Raw genomic sequence first — 14102 nt, 5'->3', positions numbered from 1 at the left:
AAGCAAGCCAGATCCAGCCTTATTTTCTGAGTGGGCCAAGAAGTCTGGCCAGCTGTTGGGTAGTGGAACAGGTCTGTTCTCATATGATTTTCTGAATTGGCCTACAAGCTTTTGAATGCGTCTGTTGTATCATACCTTAATAGAATCTGGTGTGAATCTGTTAAATGTTACATCAGTCCTGCTGAAATGCTGTCCAGAATGAAAAACTAACTTAACAAAAATGTTGCAAGGTCACCAAAGGTACGTGGAAGAGGTGTTGCCATTGCTGTTACACATGCTTGCCAGGAATCATCAGACAGGATGTACCATCAGGTGTTATCTCATGAGGACAAGAGATGCCCCTGGTTAAAGCACCTATCATAGCAGACTTATTTCCAATGCTAAGATACCCTTTACCTCAGAAAGAACAAGTGGAATTGGCATTAAGTCATGACGCAATATTTTGTGCATATCCACCATCCTTCCTGCATTATAGCAGTAATGATGTGCTGTGGTGTGAGACAATCAGCCTTTATTTTGACTACCTTGTCTTTGCTTTGCTTTTTTTCCCCCAACTGCATAGAGGGAGAAAAGCTTCCGACACCTTGTCTTTTTCAGGTCACGGAACTTGATATGGGCACTTTGCTCCTTTAGCATCATAAGCCTTTTCAGAACAAAGGCACTCAGTTGCTCCTGTTCATGTATTTCTGCATTCAGCAGAGCTTCCTGATTCATTTCTGTAGCCAAATCCTTCATTGCAATGTTTTGTAGTGTGTTGGAGGCTGGCTCACTAGTGAATAATTTGAACCTCTGAAATGTCATTAACACTTTATTTTCATCAACATGATCATGGTTCTTTCATGCTGCTGTGGATTCAATGCAAGTCCAATGGTCATCAAGTCCAAAACTAAATAATTTTTTGGTTTGGGCTGCAATTTGGGCACACAGATTATAGGAGAGAGCCCATCTACTGAGTGCTGGGGCTGATCTTATGATATCTAGAATTTCTTCTTTTTTACAAGTGGCATTGACCCACCCTTGGAAGTGGTCCGGATCTACCTGATTGAATCTGTGGTGGGAATCTTTCAAAACTCAGTTGCCCTTATGTAACTTTTAAATTATCTCCAGAGGGAGCCGGCTCATTTCTGCTGAGTACACAGGTGCTCATCAAGCATAATTTGTGTGATCATACCAGTGAGAGAACAGAAGCATTTTTTTGAAAGCATACAGGTAAAGCTCCCAAGTTCCATTCTGTTGAACTCGGTTGAAGAATAGGAGGATACATACCATATCTATGTACTGCCACCAGGACTGGAAATTGGGATGGCTTTCCATGCTGCTTAGCACAAATGATGCTATATGGTCATGAAAACTGGCAGATGACGGAACAGACACCTTAGTTATTGTAATCTTGCAGGGGTTTTTCTCTGAGTTTCTTGTCAAGTTGCTGTAGCTAGCTCAGAAGTTATTTGGTAATAACAGTGGCCATATTATTTGTAGAGCTATCTTGTGAGCATGAGTGGCTTTTGCATAAATTTTACCAGCAATTACACGCGCTCTCATTTGTCTGCCTAAAATTCCACTTTCAGTCCACACACTCGACAATCCAGAATCCTGAATATGCTGAAGTGCCCAGCACTTTTAGGAAGTTCGTTGATATGTGCAGACTTCCTAAGAATGGAATCAGGATAACCTTATATTTTGGTACAATCCATTTTAGTGCCATCAGACCAGGGAAGAGTGCTTGATAAACAGTCCTGATTACATGTTTCTGTTGAAGATAATGTGTGATTTGTGCAAGTCTTTTCACAACAGTACTCAGTGTATCAGCTTCATGAGTTTGGGGACTGAACGCTAAGCATGTAACCATATTTATTATGGGGGAATTATTGTTACTGCGCTTTTCATTAAAACTTGTCCAGCCAGATTTTGGATTTTCAAATTGACATTTGAGGAAAAATGCTATCTCCTGTGCTTGAGCTTTCAAAGTCATTAGGCAGCCATTTGTGTCCATTAAATCTTTCTTCTAGGACATCCTCAATGAATTTTGGTTCTGTTGTACCTTCTGTGATATTAGTAGGAAAGATGGCGTTAATTGCACCTGGATCATTTAAAGTAGCCTGACTTGTTGGCTCAGTGTCCTGTAGGTCCTCTCTGCCACGCTGCATACATACTATGTGGCAAGAAACGTGTTTTGCCAGTTAAGTGTACACTCATTTGTATCAATGTTATCTGCAGTGAAATGCATAAATCTTCCTTTATCCTTGGGCTGGTCTCACTATATAGCTAAATTGACGCTGCTGCAATAGATTTAGCGGGTCTAGTGAAGACATGCTCAGTCAATGGGAGAGCCCTAGAGAGAAGAGGTCTATTTTTATGTTGGTGAATAAAATAAATCTTTATCAAGATCTTACAATGAGAAAAAGAACCTACCCTTTAGCACCACAGTATCCTCCAGGGTGATCATTGGGTGGGCAGGTGGGTGGGTGGGCTTCGTACACTGAATATTGCTCTGTTACTTTGCACTGATTTTTTTTCTTTTTCTCATTTAAGGTATTACTATGATGGCGATATGATCTGCAAAGTACAAGGCAAGAGGTTTGTGTACAAATTTGTCTGTGACTTGAAAACTCTCATTGGCTATAGCGCAGCAGAGCTGAACCGGTTGGTCACAGAGTGTGAGCAAAAGAAACTGGCAAAGATGCAACTCCATGGCATTGCACAGCCAGTCACAGCAGTAGCACTAGCTACTGCATCCCTGCAAACTGAGAAAGACAATTAAGCACAAGAACCTGAAAGTGGGAGCCTGAGGCCTTTCTTATATACCCAGAGCAGTTATCTTTATCAGAATCGGAAACTTCTTTTTATTCCTTGACAGTACAATATGATGCATGATTTTCTACAAAGAACTGAGACTCCCATAAATTTGGATCTTTAACACACTGAAATATATGCTATGTTAAGGGATCACCACAACTTCTTCAATATGAAGACAGACCCACTGTGTCATGTAGTCTGCTGAAATTGGTGAGGAAAGCTGAACTGGTTCATGTTGTATGTCCAGCCCTACAAAATATTTTTTGCAGCATTTTAAGAAAAGTGAAGCATTTACAGGAAACAGACTGGTCAATAGTTTAAATTCAGCCCTTTCTGATATTTTTTTATTCTTTATTGAACTACAAAATGGAATTGGATGCTTACACAGTTAAAGCAGGAGCTGCCCTTAAACATGCCTGTTAATCTCATCTAATCAAGCAGAGCAGAAAGAACAGACACATTAAAAAATAATAGAAAGCATCAAGTCCTTAAGACAATTTCTCTGTTTATAAGCAAAGAAAACTAAGAATAGACTAAACTCAAGATCAGTGCTGAAGAAAGAGATCCATATTTAAGTCTGGCTTAGATCAAAAGCCAATTATGAGTATTTCATTGTAATGTGTAGCTAACATGCATATACGAGGGCAAGTTCTTAACTTCTGAAAAATGTTATGCTGGCTACTCAGCAAAAGAAAATTAATAAAGATTTTCCTGTTTTTCCTGTCAGATGATTAAAAACTTGAAAAGGTATCCCTCACCCAAAAAGAAGTTTTTATTACTCTACGCTGCAGAGTATATTAGCCATTACTCCTTATACCTGCACTTAGTTGATCTTGATGAACTGAAGACTTAAGTTAATCACATTCAGCAGTCCTTTCCTGTTTAGAAACAAAATGAGTTGCAAATAAGTTTATAAAAATCTGAAGTTTGACTTCCAGATTATTGTACAGTTTTCCCTATTAAAATATGAAAAAATATAGTTTCTTATTTAAAATTAGTTTCTTTCCAAACTTCAGATAATGTTTTAAGGCCTCAGAAACAAAACTACACATTCCTGAGACCTAAGCAGGACACAGTTAAGGGTTTGGATACATTTTTTGAAATATATATAATTGGAATGTATCCCGAATCCAGAGACTGGTATTAATACTTCTTCATTCAGGCATATACATGTTAATATGTACAAAACTGTGTCTCCATGATTTGTGAGCTTCTCCATTAATGACTTGCTAGACTTCTGTTAGTCTGAATAGAGCATTTTTTACTTTTTGCCCCTTTGTTTAAACAGTATGAATATTGTGTTGCCATGCATTTTTGCTGTTCTTGCAAGCAGATTTTTTTTAAATAAGGAACCATCAGCAGAAGCTGTGGTGTCACTTGACAAGTAGTAAAAATATAATTGCATAAGAGAAAATCTTTAGTACCATGTTGAAAGGTCAAGTTACTCTTAAAACTTTTAAGTCAAGAATTTGGCTAACCTAACAGATGCTTAACGTAAAATGTACTTAAACGGAGTGGTGGAAGCACTATGTTGTTGCTGTTGACAAGTAAAGAGAAACTGGCTTTCAAGGAATTGGAAATATGTGAGACTTGTATATTTTTAGGGTTTATTTTTGAAGGGTACATCTGGGGGCTGAGGTATTTTTCTCGGTGGAGGGGCATCTCCATACCCCTCCTGTAGGCCTAAGGATCTCATGCCGTTTTGGCCATCTACCATTTAAGTCTCTCTAGCTGCCATCTTCACCATTGTAGCTTTCTCTTGGCAGATTCCTCCAGTGACTTTTAATTTACCATTCTTGAATTACTGAAGCACTCCCTCATTTGCCAAAAGGGTGAGCATGCTGCTTCTGAACGATGTATTAGCTTGATAAGAAGCTACACAAATCCTTTTAAGTCCTTAACAAATCCTTAAGTTACAGATATGGGTAAATCAGTCAGAAGTCAAGTCAAATGTCTAACTTGTATGACTGTTATAGTACAGTTGTAGCACATTTTCACTATTTATCAAGCATTTGAAATCTCTTATGTAAATAGCTGAGGTCACTATCTTGCTTATGAAAGGGAAAATTAGGCTGCAAGTTGTGTAGCTAACAACTTTTTTCTGTGTCCGGAATTCCATTTGTGCAGCTCTGTTCAAGACAAGGATGACACTGTAAATACAGGCCACAATTCAAGTAGCTAATTAATAAATGTGATACAACTGCCTCTTAGAACACTGCTCAATCTTTCTTGCAGAGGTCTAAAATACTGCAAGTGGGCAGAGAAAGGAAGGGTTCAAAACGGTGACCTACCAAATCAGTCTAATGGAGGATGAATTAATATCAAAGCTAATAAGTAAAATTGATGCTTTACCCTTGAATATACACAAAATGAAATACAACTATTAGGAAAGATGGCATCAAAACTTCCCATGTAAATACATCTCATTATTTTGAAGCCCTTTAATTTAGTAAATATGATTATCCCTTTTGGGTTTGTTTATATGCATTTTATTTCCTGGTAGGATCTGCTGCTCTTCCACCATGTTCTTTTCATTAAAAAAGGACCAATGCATTTTTCAAACAGCATAAGGCTGTTGTCAAATGTCCTGTAGCTAAGAGAGAAATCTGACTAACTTGATGTCTTCAATTAAATAAAGGATGTAGAATATTATATGTCAATATAATTGTTTTGTTGCTGCCAGAAAAAAAATAAGTATAATCCCAATTTTTTGTAAAACAGGGGTTTTGCATACATTTTTACTCTTTAAATAAAGACACTTATACTCTGCTAATAATTATGTATTACTTTTGTTTTGAATTTTTTTGGTAATTTTACATGAAACAATTATTTTCTATTTTTACTCTGATAAAATATTTGTGCATAAAATGTCAACATAGTAAAATAAAAAAAATAAAACTGTTGCACAGCTTATGTTTTGGTGATGATTCATTTGTTTTTCAGAATAGCTTCCACAGTTTTTTTAGAAGCTAGTTTTAAAGATAAGTAGTATGCCCAATTTCATCTTCAACTACTAGAGAGCACAAGAAAAGAGGCAAAAATTAGCTTCAAGCTCTCTTCAAAACAGATTTTCTTCACCTTAATATTAAAACATCTTTGTACTTGTGCTAGAACTACAACCTACAGAGTTTGTCTTCAGCAGGTTTGGTTTTGTGACACGTTTCCTGTTTGTGCTACAAACCCCCTCAAAACTACAAGAGCATGAGATGGATTCAGTATACATCCACGATGGAATTAATTAGAATGTGACTGCAGAACCTTTTCTGGAAATCTTTCATGGAAGGATGTTCTATGTATGTGTGCAGATTAATATGAAAAGGGCCAGTTTCATTTTAGTTTGAGTTAACATATGTAAAATATGCTACTTATGCAAATATTACATATGTTACATTTTTGTTGTTGTTGCATGTATGCTGTATTACTGGTTGGTGATACTTGAGCCAGAAAGAACACAGCTTGACTTTTTTAAATTCCAGGAGTTTCTGTGCAGATGATAGTAGCGAAATATATTTTACTTTTAAACTGAGTAAAGCTGCAATGGCACTTTCTGAGAAACAAGTATAAAACTTGGCAATGCCAATTTTTTAATGCACTCACTTTTTGGAGTTCAACCATACTTTAAATACTTAACCCTTTTTTTTTAATGTGGCTCTTTCTGTGCCCAAATTGTTCTCTTTATACTTTTGTTTTGTAACTATGTGAAACGTGTTGGATCTGATTTTTATATTACCTCAGAGGTGTAAAAGGCCTTGTTAAAGAGGTTGTTCATCAATGCTTTCATATCTTATGGCACACATCACCTACATGCTGTATAGCTTTGTATGATCTGGAGAAAAATCTATATCCTAATTAAAACATACCTCCAGATCTTCTAAATCAGCATAGTACCAACAAACTATGCTGATTTACACCAGCTGAGGATTGGGCCTGTATTAGCTAGGGTTTAATCTTTTTAATAATATTACAAACAGTTCTCATCTTCCTGTTAAAAGAAAAAAAGTGAGTGTCACAGAGTTCTTTGTCCTTTTAGAGCAGGGATTCTCAACCTTTGTCTTTCTAAGCCCTCCCCCTCCACCCCATCCCCAATGCTAGAAAAATTCCAGGGCTCAGGGCTTCTGCCCTGGAGCCCTCCCCAGCCCAGCCTGGCACCCTACCTAGGTGTATTTTGACTTCTATTTTGGGGGGCCAACTCTGCATGGTAGGGCCAGGGGAGGGAGCGCCACCTCCACCCCAATTCACATCAGCATGCCACCCAGCCTGTCTGGGTTGCGGGTGGGGCATAGCTAGAGGCTGTGTGCAGGTAGCTCAGGGTGCAGGGGGGTAACTGGGGGCTGTGTTCTGGGGGAGGGCCCCCCTGTGGTCACTGCTCCCCAAGGGAGACAGATCTACGCCCCTTCCCCCCCTCCGGCAGCTTTTACTGGCTTTGCGAGCCGTCAAAGGGGGCTGGGAGCTGAGGAGCAGCTGCAGCCCTGAGCACCAGCAGCAGACAGGGTAGCGCTGTGGCTGACCGCTCCATGGTACTAGCCAGAGCAGCACCCACACTGTCCGGCTCTGGCTTCCAGTCTCTGACCAGGGCAGGACCTTGGTGAGAGAGGGGTGAAGCTGCTTCTGGGACTGCCCCACTCTGGTTAATGCACTGCAGATTGGGGGGGAGCAATGTCCCTTGTGCCCCCTTCCCACTCTGCCCATGGTCTCTGGGCTCACAGACCCCCTGAAACTGGCTGGAGGCCCCTTGGACCTCCAATTGAGAACCACTACTTTAGAGGAAAGGACCAAATCCCCAGTCTGCCAATGTCAGGGGCTTGATTCAGCCTGGTGAGAGACATCTGTGACTCGTTAGGTCATTACTAGTTGCAGCTGGGGTGGGCTGGGACTGTTGGTCAAGAGAAGGAGGAATGCTTAGGGAGAAGAGTTTTACAGGGGCCTCTGGCTGGGAGGGGGAAGGCTGCCTAGGCAGTGACACCTGAAAGGGGATTGTGTGAGGTAGGCCTGTCAGAAGAGGGCTCTAGTGAGGGTGACCAAAAGGGTTGCACAGAAACCAGAACAGCCCAGTAAATTATCTCAGGTTGGAGAGGAGTCCAGGGAGCGTGCTCCTGGCTGAGACATCAGGAATAATGATGCTTGAGGAAATGGAGATGGCCAGGACTTGGCAGTATGTGAGGCTGTTTTGCTGTTTTGTTTTAAGTCTTTTCTGTTGGATTGTGTTTTGGGACCCAGAAGACCCTGGGTATCCTGATAAGATATTTAATTGTGTGTGCGCATGCATGCTTGAGGGGCTGGGTCTATCAGTCTACTACTAAGGGGCAGCAGGAAGGGAACCTCTCCCTTGACATGAAGTGGAGTACTGTTACAGTGAGACTTAGCTGAGGAAAGTGAGTCAAAGGGTCGTCTGTAATGAGTGTCAATTTGCATGTTTCCATTTTCCAGATGCTCTGTAAGTAGACACTAGTGGTATTGTAAGAAACAAAGCAAACATAAATCCAAGCTTAGAAAACGTTTTAATGATCTATGGCCATATACACATGGGCTCATTCCTGCTGTTGGCTGATCATATACATGTAACCTTTATGCCACTTGATTAATGGGTTCAATATATGTAGGGTCTCTCTTGATAAACAACTAAACCAGCTAAAGCCACCACCATGAAACCCGAGAAAACTAAATGTACCCTCCCTGGTCATCCTTAACATGCAAAATGGCCTCTCTCACAAGCACTCCAAGACTGTGTACAGACAAGGAAATTATTTTTAGGAGAAAGGAAACACAGCCATAATCATGGGAGAACGCAGCAACAGAATATATGGAAATAGAGCGTAAAATACCCACCCACCCCTTTCAGTAACTGGCAGTAGTGCATCTAACTCCCTTCTCACCTGCCAGTGAAAATGTCCCACAGGTGATAGTTCTGTGACTGCACCACGGCACCCTTCCACCAAACCCTACTCACAGTTGGGATCAGCAAGTAGCAGTAATCCAAGTGCCTCTTTCCAGGTCTGTCTCCAGTCCCAAGGGAGTGGCACCGCTGCTTAACCCAGTTTACTAATTCAGCTTTATTAAATTGACAGGGGAGTGTGCTAATTTTGATGGAATATATGGGCCCAAAGAGTTAAAGGTGACTGTGTTACAGTACAACATGAAACAGTGGTAAATAGATTTTTAATGATGTTTGCCATGGTACTTTCAACCTTTTATTTAAGATACAGAAAAATATGGAAAAACACAGCATTTGAAATGGATTTTCATTTTCACAATAGTCCTTGTTCCTTTTAGCTGTAGAAAGTTCTAGAAAAAACCAGCCTCAGTCTGACTGTCTCTTAGAAGGTATTAAAGATGTTACTTTGGAGGAACTTGTCCTTTGGGGAAAAAGAGAAGTTAGTTGAGATGGGCTGGAGCTGTTAAAATACTATCACATTTTCTAGAAGACGAAACAAGACAACTCCACACACAAAAGGGGAAAGAGAATAACAGCAAAGATAGAAAATGCAGCTTCTGTCTATGGTGCTGACTTTCTCTTGCAGCCTCACTTCTGGCGAAACACAAGCATGGCACACAATCTATCTAGCCACTTTGAGACCTGGCAAACTTGTACGAGCATCAGGCTGTTTAGGACATGGCTTTTAATTGCCTCTTTGGTCATGGGCTCACAGTATTGTTGCAAGATAAACAGTCTTAGCTAGCTAAGCCACACTCTTTGGCAATGTCTACGCTATGCAGCTTTTAACGACATGGCTGTGCTGCTACAGCTGTACTGCTAAAAAAGGCCTGCAGTGCAGCTGCTGTTTATTAGCAGGAGAGAGCTCTCCTGCTGCCAAAAAACTTCCAGCCCCAAGGATTGGCGTTAGTGTTGCCAGTGTAGACAAAGCCTTATTAAACAGATGGCAAAAGAAAAGGGACAGGAAAGAAAAGGGGTAATGTGATGGGGAAAGGACAAACAGTGTTGGGGGTAAAAAGTGTCAAATCCCAGGTGGTATTTGGGATTCATATGAAACTCGTGGAAATGTCATCTGGGTCCCTCTCTCTAGCCTGGGTCTGGTCAGGACCTCCCTTGGGGTTAGGATGATGGAAGGCCCAACAGTATCATAGTGGATTCTGGAGTTCTGGTAGACTGTGAAGGTGGCAGCCATGATGGCAAAGCTTGCTCCTTCCTGTTACCCGTCTTTCAGTCAGCCAGCATCTGCTAATACTCCCTCCCCCCAAAGCTTTTTTTCAGGACCACAAAAGGGTGTGATGGGCATAAAAGACCATCCCCTCATTATTTTGTTCACCATTTAGACTTAATATCTGACATGCCAATTTTGGTCCATTGATGTCCAGTCCCACATTTCTCTTGTTTACCAGGCATGATTATAACACAGTCCTTGAGTTATACCTATAGGCCTTTTTTGTTTGAACTATCCTAGTCTGTGTCTCCTTTTTGCACCTCTTCCCATTAGTGCTCATTGTTGTAGTTTACTGTGACATTTTATAAATTCTCACGCTTCAAAGTGGCGCTTTCAATGAGGGTAAATCTGTAGGACCAGTTATTATAACAGGGCCCTCACCAGAGTCCACTTAGCTGTGCTGCTATCCTCTGTACTGTCTCTTGGCACAAAATCCCTCTGGGAGGGGATCCAAGAATGTTTAGAACTCTTGAGCAGAGTCCTGGCCGCTTAAAAATGAGCTCTTTGCCACATAGTACGAGTTCTTTTCCCTCTCCGGGAGCCCACTACCCACCCAAATCCAAGTTCCCCAATAATTATGATTTTCTAAGTGTCACTAGAAACAACTGTTACTCTTGGGGGAATTCTGCGCCACTATGCAATGCAAAATTTGCACAGAATTAATGTTCTGGGCAGAATTTCATTTTCTTGCAGATTTGGCACTGCAAAGCTACTGGCCACCACTAGGGGTCACTGGATCCCACAGAGTCTGGCTCCCCGGCTCACAAATAGAGGATGGAAGGCAGTGAGGGAAAGCTGGTGGATTCCCAGGAGCTGCGGTTCCTGGCACACCCTGGGCTCTGTCCCTGCAGTGAGCAGAGCACCCAGCCTGGCAGGAAATGAGGCTCTGCATACTGTGGCTGCCAGACCTGATCTTCATCTGCCCAGGGACAGAAGCAGGCGTGGGAGACCCTGCTCTCACAAAGGGTGATGAAGGGTGGGACCACACTGCATCCCCTGTGTGGACAGTAACGAAGCTGTATTCAGCGGAGCCTGTGGCTGGGCTCTGGCTGGAGAAAGGAGTGTCGGCATCTGCACTCATGGCTGGGCTCTGGGGGCAGGGGATTGCTGGAATCTGGACCAGGGGGGCCCTGCACAGCTCCCTCCAGCAGTCCCCAAATGCCCTCTCCCAGTACACACACACACATGCACTCCCCAAATACTCCCTGCAGCATCTCCCAAATACCCTCTCCCAATACACACACACACCTCTCCAGCACCCCTAAACATTCTCTCCCAGTACACACACCCCTCCAGCACCCCCAACTCTACCCCTCCTGCAACTGCCCCTGGCTGTATCCTCTATTTAAGAACTTGAAATATGGTAATCTTATTGGAGCAGGGCAAAAAAAGAGAATCGACTAAAAGACAAGGGGGCCAGAGCTTTTCCCCAAGATGTGCCCAGCTGGCACGTGTGACACACCCAGACTGAGACCGACAAAAGCGTAAGAGAAACAGGAACTGGGTTGTCGTAGGGGTTTCTTTAACTCTGTACTCCTGGGGGAATCTTTTTTGTTTTCTGTATTGTTACGGACATACTTGCTTTCAGGTATTTTGAAATAAATAGCCAAAATAATTTAAATGGATGTGATTATATTGTGTTATTTTGACAAAATATGCAGAATTTTAAAATAATGTGAGCAGAATTTTTGATATTTTGATGCAGAATTCCCCCAGCAGTAAACTGTGGGTAGATGACTGGTGCAAGTAACACTTTCTATGGCACCACTTTTCCATCTTCACCAATAGAGAGAATAGAGAGAACTTTTTCCCTCTGGAGCTTCTGGCCATAGGGCTTATATTCACGTTTATTTGTTATATATGTCATGAGTTCTGACTCAAATGCTTGGTAAACTAAACAGATTTATTAGCTCACCAAGTACTCTGTAATGGCATATGTATCTGGCACAAAGTGACTCTTAATCTTGGATGCTGTGTGTATGCATTTAGCTGACAATCATGGTACTTCCATACTGCTACAGATTATTTCAGTTGCTGTGCTGTTGGTGTGAATGTCTGTGAACTCCTGTCCTGGCTCCCTATGCTAAGGCAGAGCATGCTGGACAGAGGGGAGAGTATGTACTCAAGAACTTGTGAGTTTGTGTTTTGCGCTTTTCTCCTGGACCATATACACTATGCTCCCTCTATTGGCAGAACTAGTGAAGTGGCTTCATTACCTATCATGGTGGCAGTATTGCTTTAGAACTACCTGCTGGGGGCGTAGCTAGTTTTATCCTTGATCTACCTGTCTTTCCTTTATTGGTACCTATCCATATAGTATCCGATCTCCTTGAATACATGGCAGTTGAAAATTTTGACATCTGACAGCAAATCAGTTTTGAATATGTGGATGGCTTGATCACACTCTATAAGTACATACATGGGGAACAAATATTTGAAAATAAGGGGCCCTTCAATCTAGCAAATAAAGATGTAGTATGATTCTGGATTGATGTGATGCTAGATAAATTCGGACTGGAAATAAGGGGCAAATTCTTAACAAAGAGAGTAATTAAATTGAGGGTAATTAACCATTGGAACAATTTACCAAGATCAGGGGGCAGGGAGAGGATTCTCCATCATGGGCAATTTTAAAATCACGATGTTTTTTGAAAAATATATGCCCTAGTTCAAAAGAAATTATTTTGTCGAGTTCTACAGGAAGTCAGACTAAATGATCTGGTCTTGGAATCGATGAATCTATGCTTTGTGCTCTACATTTTTTCCTGTCCGGTAACAGGTCTTCCTCTACGAAGGCCTAAATGGACCACAATCCAGTTCTATCAGGAAAATGCCCCTCTCTGTTTTTCTCAGAAAAAGCAGCAGCACTGTATTGAGACATTTTGTCTGAGAGCCATGATACAATTTGCAGGCTCCTTGAATGAACCTTTCATATAAAGCTGCCATGGTGATTAAGAATAGTAATTTTTTAGGGAATGGTGCAAAATTAATCTCTTCTTGTAGATATTTACCTAATGGATAAATAGAGTTCCTGGTCTTTTCTGGCTTCTCATAAGAAGCTGTGCACAAGAAAACCTTGCCAGCTAGCACCTAAGTTTGGGTAATTATGATTATGTTGTTGCTATTAATATGTATTAGCTGTCTCAGATATTTACATAAATATACACTAGAAACTAGAAATTGTAGAAAATTGATAACGGAAGCAGAAAGGGACACAAGGATAAATCTATGGCCAGCAGAGTTAAGGACAATATTGTTTGTAAGTATATTAGAAGCAAAAGGAATCCTAATAATGGCATTGGTCTGTTTCTAGATGGCAATAGTAGAATTGTCAATAATAATGCAGAAAAGGCAGAAGTGTTTAATAAATATTTCTGTTGTAGATTTGGGAAAAACCCAAATGGTGTACTCAGACCATATGATCATGAAATACTTTCAATTCCAATGTTAACTCAGAAGGATGTTAAACAGCAGCTACTCAAGTTGCTCAGTTGCATCCAAGAATTTTTAAAGAGCTGGCTCAGAAGCATTCTGGGCCATTAATGTTGTTTTTCAAAAAGTCTTGGGAAGTTTCAGAAGACTAGAAGAAAGCTGACATTATGCCAATATTTTAAAAGGATAAACAGGATGAGCTCACACGCCACCCTTTAATGAATTATTAGGCATATGTCTGACCCTAGGGTTCCCTGTAAAAGTCTATATAGCCCCTATCAGTTAGCACAAAGAGGTTCCTGGGTCACACTGTGTCTAAGTTTTGCCCAAGGTCACCAAGGAAGTCTGTGGCAAAGCCAGGACTTGAACACAGGTCTCCCAAGTCCTAAAATACAGTCCTGCCCAGTTGATCCCCCTTCTGCTCTGTTACTTAGGCCCTTAATTATAGCTAGGGAAAAAACCTCAGCAAAATCTTATAAAGCTGTTAGGCTATGTTCTAGTATTAAAAATTGATATATAGAAGAGTTAAAACATTAAATGTGGCTGAGTACATTCTGGAATTAGAGCCCACAGTATCTGACCAGATACCAGACTAAAGTTTTAACAGCATCTAATTTAGAGTATTGATGATTTAGCCATTAATAATTTGAATCAAAGGTTAAAAAAATGCTGAGGCGGAGAAACAAATATTGAATGTCTGCCTTTAATTAATAT

The 14102-nt window shown here is 41.0% G+C and overlaps 1 protein-coding gene across 4 annotated transcripts in view; it reads left to right on the top strand.

The window, feature by feature from the left end:
* The window catches only part of GABPA (GA binding protein transcription factor subunit alpha), a 38121-nt gene extending 34000 nt beyond the window's left edge, over positions 1 to 4121 (top strand). For all 4 annotated transcript variants that reach the window (XM_073363157.1, XM_073363135.1, XM_073363164.1 and 1 more), the window contains exon 10: positions 2533 to 4121. In XM_073363157.1, coding sequence (XP_073219258.1) covers positions 2533 to 2761 — 229 coding nt within the window. In that variant the 3' untranslated portion in view covers positions 2762 to 4121. The remainder of the gene's footprint in view (positions 1 to 2532) is intronic.
* Positions 4122 to 14102: the final 9981 nt, after the last annotated feature.

This window comes from Lepidochelys kempii, chromosome 1 (genome assembly GCF_965140265.1).
Source record: "Lepidochelys kempii isolate rLepKem1 chromosome 1, rLepKem1.hap2, whole genome shotgun sequence".
NCBI lineage: Eukaryota > Metazoa > Chordata > Testudines > Cheloniidae > Lepidochelys > Lepidochelys kempii.
The sequence above is the reverse complement of the archived record's forward strand: the minus strand, read 5'-3'. Positions and strand labels throughout refer to the sequence as shown.